We start from the raw sequence: 25,437 nt of genomic DNA, 5'->3' as shown, positions 1-25,437 counted from the left end.
TTCAGTTTTTAAATGAGATTAAGGTATTAATTTTCTAATAGTGGTTTTCCTCTTTTAACACACTGGTCCCTTTTGGCAAATCAAGTGTCCCTAAAATTTCAGGTTGCCAAAAAGAAGTGGATACTGATGAGGGCACCAAAACCCATTTATATGTCCCTATTTTAAAAGTCTATGTTTCAATTCATCAGGTACTGTTGTTTTAGAAGACAGACACCATAAGGCTGGTATTGCCACTGAATGTCTGACAGAAGCTGTTCTTTTGAGTCTGTTTTATAAAATTGACAAGCTATTTCACAGTGTTACACCAATGAGAAATTTATTAAACAATGTGAAGAGCTACTGTAATTTAAAATCACCAACATCAATGTTTTTTGCTTGTCTTAGACCACAATAATCTGAAGACATACCTGCTCTTTACTATCCAGCAGCAGAACTGTTCTCATTCATAATGATAGTAGTTTTTTTCATTCCTTTCCAGATGAAAAGAAACAAACAAACAAAAAATGAAAAGTAACTAGCACATCTTCTGATTGTGTCAGAAGTACTTATAGAAAACTCTTGGGGTTTTTTTTTTTCCAAATAATTCTATCATAGACAAGTTTAAACTATACACTTTAAATGATGCTGCAAAACCTTTGTGCATGTAGCAGAACAAAAGATCCTACTGCTCCTAAAGCAACTTTTTGGTTTGGTTTGCATAACTTTTGTTCAAAAGGAAAATCTGTGTGCAGTGAACAGTGACAGAAATATGCAGAGTTTTATTTAGACTGATATAAAAGAAGTGCTATAAGCTTGGAGCTGAGCTTGATAGATGGAGCCCACAGGACTGGTTTGGACAGAAATACTTCTGCCTTACTCTATTTCTGACAAGGGCTCAAGTACCATGGGCAAGACTTTCATCCTTTCAATGTTTCATTATTTTTAAATAAAGACGAGACCTGTCTGTCTACCTGCCCAACAGTCTGAAAAAAATACTTGATTTGCAAAGTACTTGACAGATGAGGGATGTAAATATTTGAGTCTCTCATATACTATGACAGTGTTTTTATAAGGGTTGATGTAGTAGGTTTCTAAGTCTGAAGCTGCACACAGCTTAGAAACAGCCTGGATGCCACAGTGTTGGGGTCAAATAGGACAGACACAAACTGTTTTATTAGTTACTGGGTTCCAGTTTACTCACTGTTAATGGTAAAGAAAAAGAAAAATGGACTTTTCATTATGTTAAAGACCTAAGCATGCCATGTCTTATGGAACTGTACATGATGCTTTCAAGTCTTTGGTTATGGCCAGCCTTTTCCTCTGAGCAACTCCCATTGCCAAGTAGATGAGAGTATGATAAGGTGGGAGTTACCACAACAGAAAGATGAACAGAGGCAACATAAATAGAAGAAAATCACTTAGGAAAGGTACCTTGACAGAAGAGTTTGTGGGAGATCTCAGGCAGGAAAACAAATATCGCTATCAGATGCTGTGTGAAATAAAGTTTCTTCACTTTTTAAAAAATAAAACACAAACATAGGAGGGAATTGGAATTGTCAAAATATTCTCTCCAAAGTTCACCACTACTGAGACTTTTGGACTGATTCTTGATCTCAACCTACTTCTACCCGCATAACAAGGTCCACCAACGTACAGTGGCCCTACTCTTAGAAAATTCTGTCTATTTGTAACTCTTCCATTCTGATAAGAATGCCAGGCATTTGAAGTATTGAGGAACTACATTAATGCTAGCAGCAGCAAGTGTGCATTTGCCTTTAGATGAGACACCATGCATGGTAATCTGACATGAAATTCTGACACACATGTTTTTTTAAACAGGAAGGGGTTTTGGGGGCAGATTGGAAAATGAAGCAGTAAAATTCTGGACAGTCAGTCCAGAGAAATAAATTCTTGAGAACCAGTTCCTACTGCTGTGTAGGAAACAACCTTGGTAAATGAAAAAATCTTTCTTTGATTTGAGACGTGAGTAGAAATAGAAGATCAGTCAATCCAAAGGTTCTTTTCTCCTCCAGTTCTGCTCCCTTGCACTATGTACTTTCAAAGGTTTCAGTTCTTGGTCAACTTGGTAGGTACTCCCCTGGATGTGGCAGAGGGGAGGATCTCAGCATTTTTTAGCAAATGAGTCTTGGATTTTCCAAAGTACACTGTGGTGGTGCATTGCCATGGAAATGTCTAAGTGTAAAAACTGGAACAGGTGCTCGTTGCTGATTGGGGAAAGATGCTACTATCTTAAAACTGGTGGCTGTCATCTCCTTTGGAGAGCTTATTTTTCCCTGTAACAAGCACATTCCTAGATGTGACTGCCATTTACAGCACAGACCATTCTGAGCAATATGAGGAACTGTACACAGAAAGCACAGGTCCTGTGGACAGCATGATTCCATATTCTGTCCTTGCTCTGGGATGTTGCTGTCATTAAACTCATTTGTCTTTCTTGACACCAGTGCAAAGGGAGACTCAGGCCTAGTCTTGGCAGTTCAGAGGAGAAAACAAATCTCCCATGGGAGCAGGAATCCATGGCCTTAATTCAAACCAGATATTATGTGTATGGGAGTTTTGTTATCTACATACAGTGTAGTGTGAGGAATATTTAGGCTTTTCTAAGAAGGACATGTTCTGCTTCAAGGATTAGACAAATTTCAAATAAAAAATTATGGATTTTCTGCTTGTGCAAATGAGCACTGTTTTTCACATCATATTACATGATTCTTGACCAAGGCATGTAGTATATCTAGCTTTAAAATTGTCAGAATCTCGAGAAGGATGTTAGCTTCCTGTAGGTTTGAAATGTGTTTCTGGGCCTGTCTGCAGAAGTTAACATATTTCAAGACTCTTCTGTTCAGGCAAGCCTAAGAATGGGGCAATTCTGATCCAGAGGCAATTAATTAATTAAATTTTTTCTGGATTTAAAGAACTATGAGAGGAGATCCTAATTTTTATAATTACTATGAAAGCTTCAGACAGTCACATTGAGATTTTGACTGTGCAAAGAACGTTGATAGTTTGGTAAGCCATTTCACATTCTGTCATAATTTGATAAATTTCTTTTTAAATTCCTGGATTCTTTAAGAGTCAATCAAACTGAAAGCATTTACTTAAAATCAGCCTGGTATACTGATGTCTGAGAAAGTCAAGAAGGTGTGGGCGACTAATGCAGGGAATCAGCCAGCTGGTTACCTGATGTGATAGTGTGGTGGTGCCAGGTTGAAAGGTCTTCAGCCTGTAAACTCTTTTTTCCAGTTGGATCCCTGTCCTTCTCTGTGCAATCTAGTCTTATTTTCCAAACCTCCACCCTCTACCTGAACTGCTTAGTATTGGTAATATTTCTAAGCCTTGCATTATGTTGTGCAGCAAAAAGGAAGAAAAGAAAGAGGTTAAAGAGGAGAAAAAAGAGGAGAAAAAAGAGGAAAAGAAAGAGGAAAAGAAAGATGACAAAAAAGATGACAAAAAAGATGACAAAAAAAAGGAAGAGTAAGTATAAAGAATGAATGTAATTGTAGCACATCTCCTACACTACAAAACATAGAATAACATTTCATTGTAACACTTACTTATCATTGTTCAGTAAACTGCAGACTCTTAGCCTGTCAAATATTTAATACTTTTGCCCCTTTGGGAAGGTTTCAACTGCTGAGCAAAGTTGTTTTATTTTGAAGACCTTTGCTTAGGTGTTTCAGAAACATCTTCCTGTGTCAGTAAAAGGGAATTGAGCTATCTCTAGTCCTTTGGTGTTGAAGATCACTTTTTAATTATACTTTAGGACAGCAACCTGCTTTACAGAGTTGCACAGACTTTTCATAGTTCCAGAATTTCCATAATGATACAGAGCAGATGAACCAAAAATCTGGTTCATCCTACCATGTCAAAATATCTTATATATAGAAAATGAAAGTTTGCTAGTAAGTTTATTTATTTCACTGACTGGTATATTTAATTACTTAATGTGGTCCAATTCATTGCTACTAATCACTAAAATTTGCTTCTGTTGGTTAGGGGATATGGTATTTTTATAACAAAATGAAGTAATTTGAATACTTTTGGCAGAAATGTTCTTGCTTTGTTCCAGTAAAGCTGACCCAAATATAGCACAATTTAGTATTATCAGTGATTAAAAGTAACAATGATGGCAGATAAAAAAGAGAATGCATTTGGCCTTCACAGTTATGGAGTATGTTAGAATAATATACTGTAGGTTTATATGTATGTATATGGTGGTACCTGCTATATAGACTTGAGGGCATTCCAGATGGAATCTGATTGATCTCGGGATCTTTATTAATCAAAGCTTTTAATTGTTTTTTTTTCCCAATTAGAAAGCACTCTCTTTTCAAAGCACTCTCTTTTGACTTTAATTACTGTGTTGTGAAAGCCTAAGCTTTGCAGTAGCCAAGAATGTTTTAAAACATTTCATTGAAGAAAATTAGTCTGCAAGGTAGTATACTCTGACATATAACAACCATATTTCATGGTCACCAGTTTTGAGGTGGTGACCTGTATTCTGGAAGAAATGGTTTAAAACCAATAGTGAATATAGTAAAGTAAATCCTTTTTAGATTAAAGCTGCTTCCTTTGCTCACATTACCTGGACATTCAGCTGACAGCAATGGTAATGTCAAAAATACACACAGATTTGAAATAAATTATCATTACGTTTTAATATATTTGCATTCTTGGAGATTAGGAGAAGTCCCATAAATACATATTCAAGCATTGCCTGGTCACTTATTCTCCACATTATTATACAGTCCACAGATCACACTTCTACTGTTGAAGTAATTTTGCAGCTGTGGGCCTCAAATCCATCACTGTTTATATCCTCTGATTACATGTCTAATTGCTCTCTGTTCCATATCAACCTTTCTCATGCTGGAGGTGGGCACTTCTGCACATACCCTGTGCTGTTCTTTAAATCTTTACATTCCAGGCCTGTGTGCTTCCTTTAGTATCACTTCCTTGTTGTGAGGCCTAAGGACCAGGACTGTGAATGTGTGAAATTTCCTTTTACATACTAAGACATGTTTCAGCTCTAGGCACACACACTGTGTGTGCATATGCACACAGAGATTCTTACTTGTACAGATATCCATTTGAATGCACATGTGTTTTACTTGTTCAAATGCATGCTTACACAGTCATTTCCATAATAGAATTTGCTAAAAATCAACAGCCTGCAAAAGAAGGCTCTTTCTTTAGCAATGAAGTGTAACCTTCTAACTGGAGTGATAGTAAGAAACTTTTAACAAATAACTTTTTTTTCAATGTGGGGGTTAATACAGGAGGCTGTGGGCTTCAGCCTGGGAGATATGGATGTCTGTGTTTTTCTTTCCACTCTTATTTACTTTTTCCAAAGTTGAGTCAAATAAAGAAATAGAGCTTGTCAGATGGGGTGCCTGTATCTCATCTGCACTGCCTGTATGGATACTTCCTGTTCGTGGGCATCTGTAAGTTCATGGTGAAATAAGCAGCCTGAAGAAGAGGGAGATCTAGCAGGTTGCTTGCTTGTATTTCCAGTGTAAATCTGCATGTTTTACTTTCCAGGCCGAAAAAGGAGATCTTTGTGATAGATCCTTCAAGCAATCTGTACTACAACTGGCTAACCGTAATTGCAGCACCCGTGTTCTATAACTGGTGTATGCTAGTGTGCAGGTATGGACTTGAGTTAATAACAATTTTACATTTCAATCATAATGTTTCTTATGTAAATCACCCTCTTATCTCCCTGCACTATATTTTGTGTGACTTACCTGGAAGATTTACAGTTCATATGCCCTTAGGGACATATGACATGCATACCACTGGAAATAGATTGCCAGCGTTTATTTTTTTTTCCTTTTTCTCTAAAAGCAGGTGGATGTAACTTGCAATGAGTGTCCTCCTGAGCACTGCTGTGGCCTTTGTGTGCCACCTGCTGGCTGGTGGCTGAGCTGTGTCCTGGCCACTGCATCCCTAAGTACTGCCAGGGATAAGGGCTTCCCACCACCCGGGAGAGAACAGAAAGGAAGGATGTGGGCAGTGGGGAGGCCTCTTAAATTCATATAATGCATCTTTTGAATGCTCAAAGGGCAGGCAGATTTAACTCAAGTATTTCTTTCCCATGGTAGAATGTAGAAATCAGTTTCAATCAAAGTGATGGAAGGCTGTAGAAATGGTTTTCTTACACTGTGTAAGATGGTGGGGATGAGGATGGCTTGCCAGTGAGAAACAAATATTTTATTTGGGAATTATCTTCATGGAGATGTGTATCATGTGAAACCTCATGCACTTTTAGTTGTAGGGATATGTGTAATCCTCCCTAAGTGTACTCGTATGGCATTTATGTGTTTGAGTTGTATTCCTGTCCAGAGCACCTTTGAATTCTGAAAGATCCTGGTGTCTGTTTGGACATAGCTCTAGTCTGCAGATGTCTGGACATGGAGATTTGCTGCCTGTAATATTTCTGTTCCAGAAATATGCACTAATGTGCAGCTAGGGCACATAATGCAAGTACTCTGCTTATGCAGTTGGCCTAATTTTTTTTTAATCTTTGTTACTTTAGAGCCTGCTTTGATGAGCTACAAATGGACCATATTAAAATGTGGCTATTCTTGGATTATGTTTCTGATATTATCTATATTATTGACATGTTCGTCAGGTTCAGAACAGGTGAGTCTTTCTCGGATTTTACAATGTTTCCAAATACCGCATGTATATAAAGGATGGAAACAAAAATTGCCCTGTGGGGTCTGACTACTTCAGAATACAACAGTGGAGGCTTTTGGAAGATGAAGTATCTGATCAGTTTGGATTTTTTAAGGCTGTACATTCCAACACTTGCTCCTTTTCTGTAAATTCAGTTCTGTCAGTAACAGGTGTGCCAGATGCTGAGTGCACAGCCACTGTAACAGGCTATGTGGGAAGGGACAATAGGGCACTTGGGGCAGGAAACCAACTGCACCCCACAAGTGCTGTTTTTTTAACCAAGCTGTGCAGCATCCTGGTCAGAAGTGGTTATTGAGTTGGTCAAGTGCAAGACCTGGCACCTGGCTCAGCCTTCAGTCTGTGGTGCTATGCCTGGCACAGGCAGTGTGGCCCCTCTGCCATCGTCTGTGCTTCCTGCAGCCTCTCTGAGGTCCTGTGTGGCTTCCCCACTGCCTCCTGATGGGATAGGGTTAACCCAGGAACCTCTGATTGTGTCCTGCCTTTGTAGAGAAAGAAGGAGGATCTGTGAGGGCTGTGCCATGCTATGTGTGAAGTGGTTCTCTTCAACTTCTTGTCCCTGTTTCTGTAACCCAGGCAGGCTGAGATCCCAGCCTTAAAGTGGTATCTGTTTTAAACTGAACAGAGTCATAATACAGGCCTAAGCAATGGCATACAGTGATCCATATCACCAAATTATTGAACTTTGGTGTCTGGGGACAGCTAGGAGGACAGCAGAGGTTGGGTGTTGTTCAAGGTGGTGTTTTTGGAGGGGGCTGGAAGAACTCACATGCAAATAGAAGCTGTTATGGTAGCTGGTCTTTGGCCAGAAAACATCACCAGTCTCATTCTCTTCACTGCTGCAGACACAGCTTCAAAACGTCCCTTGGAAGAATCCAAAACACACTGATCATTAAAAAAATGACAGTAATTTTCAATCTTTCATTTAAAAATCATATCCTTTTTATCTATTTATTTAAGTCATGCTGACAGCTTGATGCTAATTATGACCTGTGAAGCACACAACCCATGGAAAGCTAAATTTTTAAACTTAGCAAGAACCTTGTTCAACAGGAAAGTCAGTTTCAGGTACCAGTCTAAATCACAAGAGTGTTGTATTTGGGGCAGGATGGGGGCGGGGGGAGAATATTCATCTTCTTTGTGTAGTTAAAATGTCAACTGTGCCAACTAAATTTACCTTTTGCATTTGCATCTGTTAATGTAATGAGAAAGAACAGAGCAGAAATAAGGCATGTCCCAGGAAACCAAATTATAAATTGTCATGGCTGTCCTGATAAAAGCCTGACTGGAATTTGAATTTTCAGGCCTGGCTTGCAACTGCAGAATTGCTGGAGCTGTCTCCTCAATAGTTCAGTGCAGGTGTCTGCTGTAGTTCCAGGCACTCCATGAAAGAAGTTGCTTCTTTTAGGTGGCAGAATTTTTGTCAACTCTCTTTACAGCCTCTCCTGGCTCTGCCTTTGCCTGCCGCCTTTTCCTGTGTGTCTGTAAGGTCCATTTGCCCTGGGGAGAGCCTTTGGAGAAGAATGAGACTTTTTGCTGTCTGAAGGCAGGGTCTGCCTTTGAACTGAGATCTAGTTAGCCCCACAACTACTCTGATCATCAGCTTCTCCATGGTGCATTTTTGTCCAGCTGCAGGGCCAGTTGGTCTGCATTTCACCTATTTGGTGCACTGTGAAACAGAAAGGATTCATGTCTCAGCAGATGGTCATATTTAGCATACACTGTGTTCTAATGCTTTCAAAAGATTTACTGTATGACTTTAGTTCCATAAGGGATCAAAAAGCTGAGAGATTTTACCCCTTTCAGGAGGAAGGTGTTTTCAAAGTTATTTTTCAAAGCTGTGTACCAGAAATTAATCAGTCTGGCCAGCTTTTCTGTTCAGTTGTATAACTAAAGGGCATATTTGAGCCATATTTTACCAGCTTTTTCAGCAGTTTTCTGAGAGGCAACACATGCATGGCATAGGAACTACTTCCATTTGTATTTGCCATCAGATCCAAGGCCAGATACACACAAATATATGAGCATTTATGGATGCACCACACATTCCAGAAATACAGCCGTGCTGTATGGAGCACAAAGAAATGCAGCCTGGTGCTCTGCATGAGATGCTTCTCTGAGAAAGCTTTAGATGGCTTTTAGATTACCAAGGGGTTAGTAAAATGTGATAATCACAGATACACCAGGAATGTTTTGTTTTTTTCTCAGTGGACTTTTTCTCCTGAAGGGCCTAATGGGCTGACAGATATCTCCATTGCAATTGCAGCAAGTATTTTGCAGTGCATAGGCTGTTCCTTGTGGAACATTTTTAATGATGTCAGAGGCACAAAAGAGCACTGTGGGTGGACTGGCTGCAGTAGAGGTCTGTCACTGCAGTTTATATCTACTTATAAATTTTAAAATTCTAATACTTTTCAAAGTCTTTGGAATGAAGAAAGACTGATGTGTGAAAGTCCACTTAGTAGCTCTCTCACTAGAAACACCAAGTGCAAACCTAAGAAAATCATGTCAGTTTTAACATTCAACACAAGAGGAAAAACATGACTTAGAGAGGGGGGTAACTACATTTATCTATCTCAAGGATATCTGTATGGTTTGGGAAAAGTTTCCAATAATCCCTTATACCTACTTATTCTTTGTATTTATTTTTAAATATTCCACTCCTATTTTATACACAATTGCTTAACGCTTGCTTAACTTTATTAGGACTCATGCCAATGATTAATGAAAAATTAGACACTTGAATCTCCTTTTTTTTTGCAAAGATACCTACTCTATTGTAGAATAGAGTGGAAAGCCTCAGCAAACACTGTTGTGATAATAGAATTACTGTTCTTAGTCATTATATATCAGATTTGAAACTTGATTTAAATATTTAAATATGCCATTAAATGACCTCAGTGTCTCAATGCTAAGCATAACAGCACAAATTTTAACATTCTTAGGCCTGAAATGTCACTCTCTACTGTTGATGGTGTTTTTATTCTAACAAGTAAAATCTTTTTATTCTCTGAAGGCTTCCTTGAACAAGGCTTGCTAGTTAAGGATGAGAAGAAATTACGAGATCATTATACCCAAACTACGCAGTTCAAACTGGACGTGCTGTCTCTTGTGCCAACGGACCTGGCATATTTCAAGCTTGGTTTGAACTACCCCGAGCTCCGATTTAACCGCCTGCTGAGGATTGCTCGGCTCTTTGAGTTTTTTGACCGTACCGAGACCAGGACAAATTATCCCAACATGTTCCGTATTGGCAATCTTGTGTTATACATCCTTATCATCATCCACTGGAACGCGTGCATATACTTTGCCATCTCGAAGGTGATCGGCTTTGGAACCGACACCTGGGTGTATCCCAACGTGTCTGTTCCGGAGTACGCGCGCCTCTCCAGGAAGTACATTTACAGCCTGTACTGGTCAACGCTCACGCTGACAACCATCGGAGAAACCCCGCCCCCCGTGAAGGATGAGGAGTATCTCTTTGTGGTCATCGACTTCCTGGTGGGCGTGCTCATCTTTGCTACCATTGTCGGTAACGTCGGCTCCATGATTTCCAACATGAATGCTTCCAGGGCAGAGTTCCAGGCCAAAGTGGATTCTATTAAACAGTACATGCAATTCCGAAAAGTGACTAAGGATTTGGAAGCCAGGGTTATTAAGTGGTTTGATTATCTCTGGACCAACAAGAAAACAGTCGATGAGAAGGAAGTTCTCAAAAATCTGCCTGACAAGCTGAAGGCTGAAATTGCCATCAATGTCCACTTGGATACGCTGAGGAAAGTGCGTATATTCCAGGATTGTGAAGCTGGACTTCTCATTGAGCTGGTGCTGAAACTGAAACCTACGGTCTTCAGTCCTGGTGACTACATTTGCAAAAAAGGAGATATTGGAAGAGAAATGTACATTATCAAAGAGGGAAAATTGGCCGTGGTGGCAGATGATGGCATAACCCAATTTGTAGTCCTAAGCGATGGCAGCTACTTTGGTGAAATCAGCATCCTAAACATCAAAGGCAGCAAATCTGGCAACAGGAGGACAGCCAACATTAGGAGTATTGGTTATTCAGATTTGTTCTGCTTATCTAAGGATGATTTAATGGAAGCTCTCACAGAATATCCAGATGCCAAAAAGGCTCTGGAAGAGAAAGGACGTCAAATTCTGATGAAAGACAATTTAATAGATGAGGAGGCAGCGAAAGCAGGAGCTGACCCCAAAGACTTGGAAGAAAAAATAGGGCGACTCGAAGTAGCTCTGGATACACTGCAGACTAGGTTTGCAAGGCTCTTGGCTGAATACAGTGCATCTCAACAAAAGGTGAAACAGAGACTTGCCAGAGTAGAAACCAGAGTGAAAAAATATGGTAGTGGCAGCTTATCAGTTGCGGAAGCAGAGGCTGAAAAACCTGAGGAGGAGAAAAAGCAGTAATTGAATATATTTCCTCATTTATTGGAGAAGGTTGAAGCACTGAAAGCCATAAATGTATGTAAATATGTGTGTGCATACATAGACATAATTATTTTTATATGAACTCAAGAGAATGGTTTTTAGCATTTTTAACTGAAGCAGTATTTTCTTGTAAATAGAACACTGTCACCTTCTTCTTGGGGGGAGATTTGGTCCAGCCCTTGGTACTTTTTTGTACTGAGAGTGGGCTTCTTACAAGTCGTGCTCAGAATGTCTGTTGTATTTGGCACCTGTAGGTCTTGACACACTGTCTCTTCCTGCACATCATGCCCTAAGAAGGCATTGTACTTGAACTAGAAGAGATTATGTTTTTTTTCCTTTTTAAGAGCTTAAAAAATGTTTATAAGGTACCCTGCTCTAATTTGCCACTTTAGTAGCTGATTGAATGCATGCATGGATGGATGTCTGGGTTTCTCAAAATCTTTGTTCTTTCACAGTCTGTGCAAACAGTTGGATGACAGCTAAGCAGTGCCAGGTACCTGGCCATTGCAGTACACCCTGCACGTGTCTGAAATAACTGTGCTTTCTGATGCTTTAGTCTGATTCTCTCTAATGAGCTGGGCTCTGCAAAAAGGACCATGCTGACAGAGAAGCAGTGCTCATTCATGTCCCTTCTGGCAGGGTCTGTGACAGCCTTTGCTACTCTGCAACGGCTTCACCAGGGGAGCGAGCAGGTGGTCCTCCCTTGTGGTTTTTCTGCCCAGTTCCATCCACACTGGTAAAATCCTCACTTGGAAAGGAGTCCCCTAAAGCTCACTGGTGGAAGGGTAATATGTCTTCACTGAACCTGGGAAGAGAAAAGAGGCCCTTATGTGTGCAGCTCCCATATGAAGGGTGCTGAGTGAACTCCATGGCAAATGAGCAGTCCCCAGGGAGGCTACTGAGAAATTCCATGGGCTGTCAGGGCAGGCTGTCCCTGCCTGCCAGGCAGCTTGCTCCCACAACAGGGTTTCTGCAAGGCAGGGAAAAGTCATTTCAGTCACTTAGCCCTATGTTTTCTTTCTTTTTATTTCTTCTAAGGATAATTACTCCATCTCCCTTTACTGTTTGCCACCATCTTTTCTCCAAAGTAGTTGTCACACTACCTTGTTTCCATTAGTTAAGGAGAATGCAGAAGATATTAGCTTTCATTTTTTCTGTACAGTATTTTGCTGTCATGCAACCTTCCCTATGTTACTTTCATCCTCCTGCATCTCATTGGCTTTTGAAAAGTATGGAGTAGCAGGGGCTGTTCAGCATGTATGGCATGGGATCCTCCAGTGGCATTAGGTATTACTATGGGCAGTGCTGATTTTGGTTGTTCCTTAGGCCTGACTTATGACAACATCTGGGATTGATGCCCTGTTGGAAAATTGGTGAGAAACCCACTGAGAAGAGAGTGGTTTAACTGGGTGGTAGTGGAATGAAAAGAGACAGTTCTGCTAAACTGAGTACAACTGCTCAGAGTAACTCCTCATCTCCACGCAAGCAGCTGTTCCCTTCTATTGACATTTCTGAGCCTGGTAAGAGAGACAAATATGCCAGTGAATAAGGAATGGGGGCTTTGCCAGCAATACTGGCAAAGGGACAACTGGGTAGTAATGTCCACACATGGCCCTTGTCTAAACTGCTTTTAGCCTAGAAACCAGCTACACTTATGGATCTTCCTTAGATTTGGCTTAATCTCCATAATCAAGATATCCACTGATTGTAACAAGTGGTCTGGAAAGTAGCCAAGATCTGTTTGTGTCAGTGGCACTCAGGAGTATTGGTCCATCAGCTGAATCTTGTCCTTATTTTCTCTAAGGGCTTGAAGGAAATGGGGGAGCTCCAAGAGGCTGATTTTGGCAGGGCTGAGGTGGAGCTGGGCTCACTGCAGGGTACCCCTGTGAGCACAGACAGTGCTGTCACAGGCTGCTCAACTCAAAACTTTCACCTCCCGACAGAGGCGAGTACCACACTCACCTTGGCTGACATTCACTGCTGTGTGACAAACCCACTGTGTCTGGTAGGGGTTTTGTGCATATTGACATGTTCTCCATCAGTCATCATTCTCATACCTATCTACCCAACATAGCACAGCTGTTCCAGTCCACTAGGTATAAATGAGTAAAACTTTAAAGTACTCGTCATACCAAATTTATACCTGTTAAAAAACCCTAAAAAACACAGGACTGCTTCTTTACTTGATGGATTAGAACAGCTAATCTCTCAGTTAAATACATGTTTTCTCATCCCTTTCTGTGCCTCTTGATCTGGTTTTCATACACCAGAAAAGAGCATTTTGATACTATTGGCTTCAGTCACTCTGAAACATACAGCTTCTGGCATCACATCCTTTGACGTCTTTCATCTCTGTAAAATGTTTTTTTCCTTTTCTTTAATGTGGCTACACACGTACATTAAAATATTTTGAGTAATGTTCAAGCACCTCTGTGTTTTCTTTTACCCATATCCCTCTAGATTTTAGTGTTTCATGACAGACTTTGATCATGTCACCATTACGTGGCCTGGAAAATTGTTAGTTTGAGCAGAGATCTGAAGTGACAGAAAACTAAGTGGGAATGGTGGTGTCCCTCACTACAGGGCAGCTAGCACACAGCTTTGGTCCTGGGCCCAGTTTTGACACCATCCCTGCATTTGCAGATACTACTCAGGCACAAGAACCTGACCATTCTCCCACTGCCTAAGGGGTGCCAGGTCCCCTGGGGCACAGAGCCTATCAGGCTCTTCATGGGCCACCACCTGTCTCCTGCCTTCCCCTTCCCAGCTCCAGGAAGGGCAGCACAGCCGGGACAGTAGCTTGTCTAGCAGAAATATGTGTATGCTAAATCTAGAAATAGGTTTAATGGCCACAACACTCACTTCACGTGGGCCTAAGCAGGTAGCCATGGGCTGGCACTGCTGCTCCAAACTGCCTGTGCTGAGGGAGACACCAGACAGGGAAAGGCTGAGAGGTTTGAACATCTGCTCCACGTGCAAAAGGAGAGGAGAGGTGATGGAGTGGCACACTGTGCTCCAGCTGCTGCTCAGTCAGCTTTTCCAGGGAGAGGGCCTCAAGCTGTGGACCCTATACCCTGACAGCAAACGATTTCAGCCTTGCTCCTCTCTAAAGTGCTCTCAGTGCCCTCCCTGTACTTCTACCCTCATCCCCTACTATTATTTTACTTTACAGTTTTTACAGCAGAAAACTGCCCTGGCAAATCCAATGAACTGGACTTCAGAAGGAGCAGTGACAGCAAAACAGCTCATGTATTTGTACAGCTGAGGGTTGGGGTTTTCTTGGCAGTGCAGCTCTTTCTTCAGAAACATCCCAGGGAAGGTAAAACTGTGCTTTTAAAACTCTTCTCCAAGGCATTGGTTTTAGAGTTTCATTCCTGCCAAATTTTCATTAAAGTACAATATGAGGGCTTGACTTCACCTTAAAGCCAAACTGCTCATTGTCCTTTCCTCCACAAAAGCAAAAGCCTTAGTGCTTTCTCTGAGCTGGTCCGTGTGTTGCTGGCTTTGGAAGACACACTCGTGAGATATTCACAGGCCAAACCCAGGCCAGGCTGTCCAGCGAGATGACACAGGCAGACTAAAGGAGAGCTACTTTTCACCCTCAAGATTTGCAAGATGACAGCATTTTCACTTGGCTTCAAGGTCCCCCAGCTCTTCTATTAATGCTTCCAACCTGGAACAAACAGAAAGAATCAAACCCTTGTCTACATAATTCAGTGTTTGCAAAATCCCCTCATGTATCCCTGAGAGCAAAACAAATTTTGCACTAAAAGGATCTGGCAACTGTACAGGCAGTTAAGGCATAAGACTGCAGCTGTGGCAGCTTTCCTGAGGGAAGCCATCAGTCTGGGACTCCTCTCTCCTTCCCAGCCCCATTCATAGCCCAGACCACGAGAAGGGTGCTGGGGGGGGGGGGGGGAACCACACCAGCTCTGAGGAACAAGCTCTAGGGCTGAAGATGGTCAGGCCTTTTGTTTCTGAAATTCAGATTTTGCAATCATTTCCAGCTCACAAGGGCTGAGGCTTGCTGCTGCCAATGGGCCTTGCAGCTTCACTGCAGCAAATACAGTTCTGCTGTTCTGTGTTTGCAATCCTCCCCTTTCCTAGGAGCAAAGGGAGGAGGAAAAGCTTGCACTCTTTAAGCAGTTATTTAAGGATGAACACAAACATCAGCTTTACTCCTGAAGCAGCAGATCTTACAGATTTCCTTCATCAAAAGCTGGGAGATACCTGGGCTCCTACAAGGACATACAGGTTGCAGTGCCAATGGCTCAGCTTCCATGGGCTGTCTTCTCAAGAGGCTGAGGACACTAGCCAGCTCTAACAGAGACCTGTCTTATTTGTGCAGGTGAATCAAGGGTAGAATAGTAAAACTAGAAATGCAGAAACATGGCAGGAATTTACTAATTGATGCTCTTCAATTTTTTTTTTTTGTTAGCATTTGCAGTGTCTGGTACCAACCTTTCTGTAAGAGGGTATCTGAAGAACACTTAACATGGAAAATCAGGCAAAGCATGGCTGTATTCTAAAGCAACAGGCAACTTAATGAATACTATTAATTTCTTTGCTTTTTGACTGTTTTAATATATAATTTCTTTAGCTTTCTGACAAGGAAAAAACCCCACACCATTCTGTTCTTACTGCCAAGAATTATATCCCCTCATTGCCCTGGAAGGGGAATCACCCCAAAGCAGTCACCCCAAAGCAGCCCCTTCAGGTGAGCAGCATGGCAAGAACCCATGGGCACTACTTGCCTTTCCAGAGAAGAGGACAGAAAAGCATAAAACTTTTTTTTTTTTTTTTTTTTTTTTTTTTGGGTGTAGCCTGACTGCAGTGCTGATGAATCAAACCATCCATGCTGTAAAGATCTACTGTTTTTAGGAGAAGCAAGTGCCAGTTCCTCACCAAAGTACAAATATTTTACTTGCAGAATAGTGCAGATAATTAATCCAACTTACTGCAGTGGGATTCCCACTGTTTTCAGATTGCTTGTAGATTTAGGGTGTTTAAAGCAAGTCCTCAGGCTGCTTGTTCACTGGTTGGCATAGGAAAGCTTCTCTTACAGCAGCAGCCTTGGGTACTGTCAGTGAAGGAAATGATCCAGAGGTGGGAATTATAAGTTCTGACTACTAAAAGCCCAATGCCTCATCTCCTTGCAATAAAAGCTGCCTCTGACCATGCTTGCATCAAAGTTAGGAAAAAAGCTCATGTGTAGCAGCACAAAGCTGCAGAGCTTTTCTAGCAAAGCCTCATGCCTTTCCAAACACACTGGCTGCCTCCACAGCTCATTTATCCTGTCAGCCACAGCCAGGCTTCTCTGTGTATGGCTCAGCCTGAGCACTGACAGCACAGGCAAGGCTCATGGCTCAAGGCAGATTGACAGAGGAGATGCCCCAAGCAGAAACGCTTTCAATTCAGGGCTCCAAGGCTGACAGTTTCATTGCCATAACCTGACTGCTCCAGCTGTGAGCACTGGCAGCCCAAGAAGGATGAGTGCAGTGAGGAAGAAGGGGAGCAAGAAAGAGCCATGCAGCACCTCTGGGCAGCTGGTGGCAGTTCAAAACCACAGCCAGGAGCAGGGGTGACAGATATCCTGGGCAAGGGAGACACTCCAAGCTACTCAGCTTCCTGCCACTGGAGAAGGGAGGCTGGCACAGAAGGGATGCTGCAGTCTGGAGCCAGAGAAAGAAATCAGACAGGGGAGCCTCTATAGAGCTTTCTAAACTGATTTACACTGGTGGCAAGAAGAGGCCCAAGCCAGGCCAATGGGTGACAGGGATAACTCCAGAAGGGGAGGTTCCTCCTCCCCAGCCACTGGCACTGCTGAGGGCAAACCACAGCAGTGCTGCCTACTGCATAGAGGGTTTAGTCCTACACAGCTTCACTCTTACTTGGGCAGGGCAAAGGGACAATTTCAAGAGCAAACTCAGGAGGTGCTGAGACCAACCGGTGCTGCCATCAGCTACTAGGAGACCCCAGAGGCTGCAATCATCCTTGGGTTCCAAGATTCCCAGAGGAAAGGTAAAAAACAGCAGAGTATGGCTGCTGGAGGCTTCCACCTTGCAGATGCCAGGAAAAAGACTGCTGGAACATGTTTTTCCCACCCACAGACCTGCAGCAGTGAAATCATTGGCACCAGTGGCCCCCAGTGCCACTGCCGGGCTGCAGCAGGACATGCAGTCCAAAAGTGTCCAGGCCAGTTCTTGTTCTGCAGGAGAAGGCAAGAGAACAAGAGAGTGAGAAGGGACTAATCCATCCTCTGAAGGCAGCAACAGAGGGCAGGGGTGGTCCCAGAAAGAGAGCCCCAAACCCAAGAAACCTTTGCTAAGGCTTAAACCCTGACAAATCCTCTCCTCCAAAATCAAAGCTAGCACAAAAACTGGATGACAAAACTTCTTGCCCAAACTGCTGCAGGTCTGGAGCAGGATTGTTTCTGAAAGGCCTGAGGATGTTGTCTGGAACAACTCCTGGCACAGCAGCAATACTCTCACCCAGCCTGGCTGCTGGTCACTACAGCTAGAGCAGAAAACAGAGGCTGGTGGCTCCAGCCATCCACCAAATGAGCCAGACAGGAATTCTGTTAGAAAGGATATCCTCTTGGGGATTTTAGTTTGGGAATGAGACCCTTCCCAGAAATTCAAGGTATAAAAAACAGGGCAAGAGCAACAATTATCAGATACTCACAGCAGTCTGTGTCAAGCTTTTAAAGGAAAGTACCCATATTGGTGAAACCAAAATGTAATTTATTTCAGGTGGCTTGCTACAAAATTCATAGCATTCTTCATGCATAGATGACAAAAATAAAAAATCAGTGTGCATGGCACAAGGGATTTTTCTTTTGAAAACACCCTTTCATCTAGAAAACATTCTTGTGCTGAATTTTCCATTTTTATTAAAATCAGTTATATTAGGAAACAAAACCCTTTCAATTGTAACATATTGGCTTACCTGATCATTACCCCTTGCTGCTCAAACAGAGTGCTTGCAAAAGGAAATATTAAATCAAAGGTAGCAACATATGATGTATGGCAGCTCAAAACAGGGAAGTTCAACCACTTGTCATTTCACAGCAGTTACTCCTGAGCACTGTTACTCCCTCTGCCATCCTACACAGGTCTGGAAGCAGAAGCTTGCAGCAGGAAGAGTTTTAAGGGATTTTCTCTGTACATGACTCCAGTGGCACAGCAGATACACCTTTGGTGACACTAAGAAAGGCTTCATGTCAGCTTTGCACGTAGAGGTTGAGCTGCAAATCTCTGCAGTTTTTATCTTCCCTTGACATTGGCTAGTCCAAGCTGTGAGCCAAGGCTGCAGGAGCAGCAGGATCCCTGCACATGCAGTGGGTTTGTAGTTGACCTGTGCTGCCTGTCCTTTGAAGGACAGAAGTCTAACTCCAGCAATTGCTGTCTAACTTTCACACTCAGCTCTGCTCTCAATTTTTAAGTCTCAAACTATGCACAAACCTACCCAGCAAAATAACATAGGAGTTCCTATTGCAATCTTGTTGTCCTAAAATAGAATAATGATTCCCACCCTCCACTTGCATCTCCAGTGTCTTTGTCTCTTAGACATTTCCCCACACAGAGATCCCAGCACAGGATTTATATTGAGCAAGACATTCATAAACACAAGCACACTAGACAACCTTCAGCTATTTATCTGAATCACTCTCTTGAGGTATCCTACAAATACTGCAGAAAACGACAAAACTAAACTTGTGTATCTGCAATTAAAACCATCTTCCCACACACTTTTTAACTTAGTTAATGAAGAACAACAATAAAAATCAACAGCTGAAAACATCTTCAGATGGACCACTAGAGAAAAATACAATGATATTTCATGGGTATTCCAAATAAATTCACCTGTGTAAGAAATTACGTGTCTAAAGACTAATGCCAGTATCAACTTCTATTTCCAAAGCAGTGTCCCTTCCATGATTCAGCATAAATATAAATTTTTCAAAATTAATTTTATTAAGTCCCCGATGGCCTTACAGATTTTATGACAATTTAATTAAACTTTCAACTATGAACAAGAACTGTAAGTAACTTATCAGAAACCCTTGTGACTCAGACTAAGCATCTTGTTAGGAAAGGCTTGATTTTGAATAGCTTAATTTGGAAGAAATTCCTGCTCCATCTTGCATGCTGAAATAACGGGAGTTTTTCTGAATAAATAAGGCACAGCTCAAAACATTCCACCCAATTCATATTCATCATAGAAACTCTTGAGGCAAGCAGGAAATTTTTAATCCTCTTGTGAGATTAAAAATTCACCTGGAGATAACTGGCTACAACAGAGCGATGGAAACACCTTAAAGCTGATGATGTGGGGGTTGTCCTCTTCTGGAACATCAGCAGAACAGGAACTAATTCCCAACTCCAACTCCCTGTTTCACAGAGCAGGAGCCCAGTCAAGCACCTGGGCAGCTCCCACTGCAGCTCCCTGGAGGCTAAGCCCACAGGGCCCATCACACCTGTGTGGTGTCAGATGTGACAGGAAGCTCCTGCTTCAGCAGTGAAGCCACTGTTGGATGACAGGCATGGATTCACTACCATAACATGGAGTTCCTTGGAGCCCTGGGCTCATTCCAGCATCAGCTTTCCTCAGAATGCAGGGTTGGAGGGGGTCCCCTTGCCTGCCACCATTCTGTCTCAGGCTGCTGCCTGCCAAATGGAAGACAAGCCCAGTGAGAAGTTCACAAAATACTATTCCTTAGTTGAACTGTGCTCACTCCTGCCTTTTTTTAGCAACAAGGAAAAGCTTTGATCTTGTAAAAGGTGATGTTAAGTTTATGCAGCATTATGTGCTAACATACTTCCAGAGCTAAATAAAACCATTTCTTCACTCCTAATTAAATCTGAAGGAATGCCACATTAAGATGACTCTTTTCAGGGCATTACTTCTCTTGCACTATTATAACTATATAACTTTTGAAGCATGTCATTGTATAATACACAGAAGCCTGATGGCCCCTTTGCACTGAGGTTGGAAATATCCAGGCAGTCTGTTAGGGTGCAGAAGGAGATACTTGAAGAGGTATTTTTCTTTTGTCAAATATAGCAGTGCTGAGATGTCCAAAATATCTTCTTGTCAACATATTGAAGACATCCTGTGGAGAGAACACCACCACAGTGGCATCAGTCTACTGCCTTGGAAGAGGAATCTTGTGTCTCACTCAAGAGAGGTATTTCCATCACACATAAGTACATTTAAGTCTCCAAGTTTTATAGACCTGAACTTTGCTAGACACTGTGAAAGACAAGTTTGGTTTGGGGTTTTTTCTGGGCTCCAGGCACACCCAAAATAACTTAAAACGAAATTTTCCCCTTCAAACAGAACATTAACTTGAAAATTCTGTAGGACAGGAATGCAGCCTGCAGCTGTAAGAGTTCAAGACTTATTTATTTTAAACCTTATCAACTGGTGCTGCTGAACAACTACTGTGCACACACCAGCATTAAGAAGATAAGGTTTCAATACAGTGGTATTTGGAGGGAGGCAGTATATATTTACATGAGAAATCAAATATTAAATATTTATATCTTACCTGAAAATGATTCCTTGAAAAACAACTTATGCTTTTGAAGGCCAATGCAATTATGTATTATTTTAATCCTAATGCTAAAGGAAAACAGAAAGACCATATTTACAATGTCAACAGTTAAGAGAACTTTGTACTGCTATCCAGTTATGCTGTCTGCACACCTTTTAGACCTATATAAAAAACCCCAACGTGAATCACATACACCTGTCAGCTGGGTGAACCACAATCCACAGCTAAATCAGCAGAAGAGTTATAGGGATAAGAGTTAAGAGCACTGGACTGTGAACAGCAGTATCACATAGTGATAGCACCTCAAGGCACTCAGCAAATGTTCTTATCACTTACAGGAAGAGCTGCTCCAAACTTGAAGGGCTCAGCAGGCACTGTTGTCAACCACTCCAGTGAGAGGCAGGGTATCTTCTGTTTTCCTCCTCTGGGACATACAACAAGGTGGGCATACAAGAGGGCAGGCCCTAAGGGACACCTCTGAGATAAAGGCCAGAAGAGACAACACCTCTCCCTCCCCAGGAAGCTTCAGTCCCGTGTGTCCAGGCCATCTGGCACAGGCTGGAATTTGAGAGGGGAACATCGCCGGATCCCACATCACTACAGTTCACTTGTGGAGAGCTTTCCGTACCTGCAACCCTCAAATTATGCAGTACTACAACAATTTCTAATCAAACCATTTAATATCTAATTTATCAAAGTAAGAAAGTAACTTGTTTTCTTTTTCACTGAACCGTGGTGAAAAAAGGTCATTGTTTTATTCAGCATCATAGTTACATAACAGTTGTCTGTTTCTATTACTAGAAAGAATTTATTAAAATAGTCCTGAAAGACATCTTTTCTTTTTCCAATGATTTCAAAACTAAGCCTTTTAAGCCAATTCCACACAGTCACGGGTTTGATCGGTAGTAGCCAGTTATAGCAACTGTCAAGGCACAAGCTCAGCTCTGCACACCCGCTGCAGCTTGTATTGGAAAAGAGATATGCCAGTTACATCTGCACTTACAAATGCATAATCCCTTCATTGTATATTGCAACAGGAGAAATTAACATTAAACACAGACTAAGAAAGGTAAAGGATTTATTTCTGATATGATTTGTAGAGTTAAATTAAAAACCTACTGAATACTTTATGTAGTAGATGAACATAAACTTAGTACTTACTTTCTAACAGTTTATTTAATGGTTGGAAGTGTACAACATGAAGTAGGCCTCACGTTTAATATTGTTCAATTTTTGCTTATTGTTAGATGAGATTAAAATACAGTAGCCATCCCTTTAGACTATGGTGCAACACTGATCATGTGCCTTGATAGGTAGGAAAAATGATTCATTAAATAAATGATGATGACATAACATGTAGGGAAGACTTTGGATTGTCTATTTTAAATGTCAACATAATAGGCAATTAAGAATAGAACTTCATTTTAAGTGCACTTCCACATGCTTTGTTAATAATATAGCAAAAACTTCCTATATTTTTTCCAGACACTTCACTCCCTACTCTAAAGCTGTTCAGTTGAAAATGCACTTTCCCCAGTAAACTTCTTTTTTAAAAAAAGTAACTAAAATTTCTACCCTTTCATATGCTAAGAAATGTTTCCTAATTAAAAACACAGTTTGTTACAAGACATGTGAAGACAACATATAGTGAAATGAATTTTAATTGTTGTGCTGTGACTAAAGTAAAGTTCTCAAGGCTGCAATTTAACATTCCAAGTTCTCCCTTCCATCTTTATTGATTCTTAAGATTTTGCACAGAAACTCTTTGGGGGCTAGAACAGCAGTAATTGCATCACACTGTTTTTCAAGACTTCAAGTTTCAAAAGCAAACTCTTCAAAAAGTACAGTTCTTGATTTGATTAGATACAGGGACAAAAATATAGCACATACTTGAAGGTTACATGGTCTACAAATGATGGCAATATTTTCCTTGGGAGAGTACAGTTTGTTTTCTTGTAAATACTCAAAAAGGCTCAACTTCAAGCAGTAATAAACACAAGCAAAAGTGATTTAACCCTTAAAATAAATATTCAGGAAAACCTCTCTGTACATACAAGTGAAAGAATATGTAACACTTTCACGCTAAAAGAAAAAATAAAGATTTTGTTCATATAAGCAGCTGAAATCTGCTGTTCCAGCCCAATGTCCCCAGTAAAGAAGGGAGGCACAAACACAGGTGACTACTGTAGCTCACTATCTTATGGCCTTTTTGGACAGGGACATCATCACCATCATTTTTAAATCCCTTTTGTTATACTTATTACAGCATGCCAAATCCTTTGGCATATGTGATGGCCTTCAATAATCTTTCTTTAAGCTTTTCTTTGCTTGAGTACTCCGGAAGCAAAAGTACATTAAAGCATGTGTGAGATGTAGGTAACCTGTGGGATAAAAAATACAAGAATTCAGATATCAGAACATGCAAAAGAAATACATCTTTATCTTAAAAGTCCAAAAATAATGAATCTGAAGAAAATAAACTTTTCTTATTGATTCAACTTTCAGATTTAATTAGGTTAATAACTTAAAAGCAACGAATTCACTTCCATTTATAAAAAACCCCAACCAAAATGTAGATTTTTGGTTTTTTTCTTTACCTCTCTGTATCTGGGCCATTTTTGGCGATGATCATCTTTAACTTTCCAAGTCCTCCCACAGGGGCTCTGTCTGTGCCTGTTGTAAACTGTAAGAATAGTCTTTTCTGCTCATCTGTAAATGAATGGACTATTTCCCAGAATTCCCTATCAAAGAAGAAATCAAAATGTAAATTAACTGTAAACTTTCTTTGGTATAAATAAGAATTTCAAAAGTAATTGAGCTTTGCAGGTGTAATGATTCTAATCAGTCTTAACATGAAGTTAAAAAGTTGCATTCATAAACCAAAACTCTCAGAATATATTTACCAATAAATGAGATTCAGAAATAGAAACATCACTAAACACTGCAGTTTAACTGTCTTTAAACATTAATTAGGCTGTGTTCTGCAGATATTTTATTATTCCTATTTCCTAAGGAATTATACTGATTCAACAATGCTTATACCATCTCCTCTTCTCTAATGACAGTACCTGAGAAAAGCAATATTACACATAAGACATTTGCATCTCCAGTACTACAAAAATACTAAATCTTACAATATTAAATTCATTATGAAGAAACAAGCAGATGAAGTGCTTTTTATCTTTACAAAATTAGAAAAAAATTACCTAATAATAAGAGAGTCTCTTGTATAGCCACCATCATATTCTGTAGTTTCTTCTAGTGCTTGAAAATCTAAATTCTGTAAGAAGACAATATTTTTAAAGATGACCACTAATTATATACTCAGGGTTAAAAAAAAGCTCCATTCTCTAGTGTATATTCAAAATTCTTACCCTACTTCCACAAATTAGTAATTCAATTTCCTCTGGTCTAAATAAATATTTCAAAGGAGATTCATTGGTCACCATGTGGAATCCTCTCCGAAAGGCCTTGAACTGCTTTTCTACTGATTTATTGAGTATGTAGTCAGCATACAGATTGACAAATTCCTGTAAGGAAATAAACCCCAAAAAAAACCCTTAGTGCTTCAACACATGCCACTCGAAGTACTTCCCTAAAATACAAGACCTCAAAATACATATAATTCTGTAATTCTAAGCAAATTATCTGAGCTCAGCTTTTACACAGCAACACAAAATAATAACAAAAAAAAAAAAAAAGCCTTTATAATTTAAAAATTATGAGACCAAATCTTGGTAGGATTCTACATAATTCTACATCCAGTATATCAAAGAACTACAGATTCAGTTTAAAAAAGTTGAGTGTACCTTTCTGTTTTCATTTGTAATAGGAATTTTATCACCGTTTTCCTTTAAATCATGCATCATTGGATTGCCAAAGAGATCCGTGTGAGATATTTGAAACGTTATCATCATATCATCTTCCACACTTCCTTCATACTCTAGTAAGTCTCTCAAACTCTGATACAGAACCTAAGAGAATAAGAAATACATCTGTCAAAAATAAGCTTTGATGGATTCCACTGTCCACAAGACATGAAACCACCTGCCTCAAAAAAAGGTTGTTATATTCTATGACACAAGTTACCTAAAAATCTGCCGTAGCAGTCCAAACAATTATTTATTAATTAATTTATTATTATTATTTATTCCCTTGCAAAGGGAAACAAGAGCAGATAATAAGATGAAACATGACAATCATTGAAAACTCCCTTAAAATAGCCTTTTAGTACCCACCAATCTTCCAAAATGCAACAGTCAAATCTGCAGTTTAAGAGCCCTTAATAATGTTTTCTTAAGTCTTTTGAATCTGTCTTTTCTTAAAGCATCCAGAATATGTTACACTAGTAAGGAGAACATTTATGACTTAAAAATCAAAGAAACCCCTGCATTTATATCAGGTAAAATTCAGAGAGCAGGTTTTTATCCTCTACTTCTTATTTAAAATCAAAACCAACTAGGAAGTAATCCTGAAGCAACTCTGATGGGATAGTCTTTAACATAAGAAAACATTTATGAACCAAAAACACAAGTTGGGTCAGAATCTACCAAGCAGAATCTGAAATTACCTGTAAGAGTTTGCTCTTCAAAGGAGCAACCAGCTTTCCTCCCTGCTATGTTTAGGAAAAGCCCAAGACTCTCTTGGAAACCAAAGACTATACAGCAAAGGAACAATTATTTGGCTGCAATAGAGGTGTAGAGGCTAAAGAATACAAAGTGAAGGTAAAAATGACA

The 25,437-nt window shown here is 40.4% G+C and overlaps 2 protein-coding genes across 6 annotated transcripts in view; one reads left to right on the top strand and one right to left on the bottom strand.

Moving 5' to 3' along the window:
• The window catches only part of CNGA3 (cyclic nucleotide gated channel subunit alpha 3), a 30,734-nt gene extending 16,790 nt beyond the window's left edge, over positions 1-13,944 (top strand). For 2 of the 3 annotated variants that reach the window (XM_079314072.1, XM_079314071.1), the window contains 4 exons: positions 3,352-3,471; positions 5,539-5,646; positions 6,536-6,642; positions 9,713-13,944. In XM_079314072.1, coding sequence (XP_079170198.1) covers positions 3,352-3,471; positions 5,539-5,646; positions 6,536-6,642; positions 9,713-11,121 — 1,744 coding nt within the window. In that variant the 3' untranslated portion in view covers positions 11,122-13,944. The remainder of the gene's footprint in view (positions 1-3,351; positions 3,472-5,538; positions 5,647-6,535; positions 6,643-9,712) is intronic. The other variant, XM_079314073.1, reaches the window with a different exon arrangement.
• A 7,490-nt stretch (positions 13,945-21,434) lies between these two features.
• UBE3A (ubiquitin protein ligase E3A) overlaps positions 21,435-25,437 on the bottom strand; it is a 42,267-nt gene continuing 38,264 nt past the window's right edge. For all 3 annotated transcript variants that reach the window (XM_079304851.1, XM_079304852.1, XM_079304853.1), the window contains 5 exons: positions 24,511-24,675; positions 24,076-24,231; positions 23,908-23,981; positions 23,299-23,442; positions 21,435-23,082 (listed from right to left, as the gene is read on the bottom strand). In XM_079304851.1, coding sequence (XP_079160977.1) covers positions 22,962-23,082; positions 23,299-23,442; positions 23,908-23,981; positions 24,076-24,231; positions 24,511-24,675 — 660 coding nt within the window. In that variant the 3' untranslated portion in view covers positions 21,435-22,961. The remainder of the gene's footprint in view (positions 23,083-23,298; positions 23,443-23,907; positions 23,982-24,075; positions 24,232-24,510; positions 24,676-25,437) is intronic.

Source organism: Erithacus rubecula (assembly GCF_903797595.1).
Source record: "Erithacus rubecula genome assembly, chromosome: 1".
Lineage (NCBI taxonomy): Eukaryota > Metazoa > Chordata > Aves > Passeriformes > Muscicapidae > Erithacus > Erithacus rubecula.
Note: the sequence above shows the minus strand (reverse complement) of the source record. Positions and strands in the feature narration are given on the sequence as shown.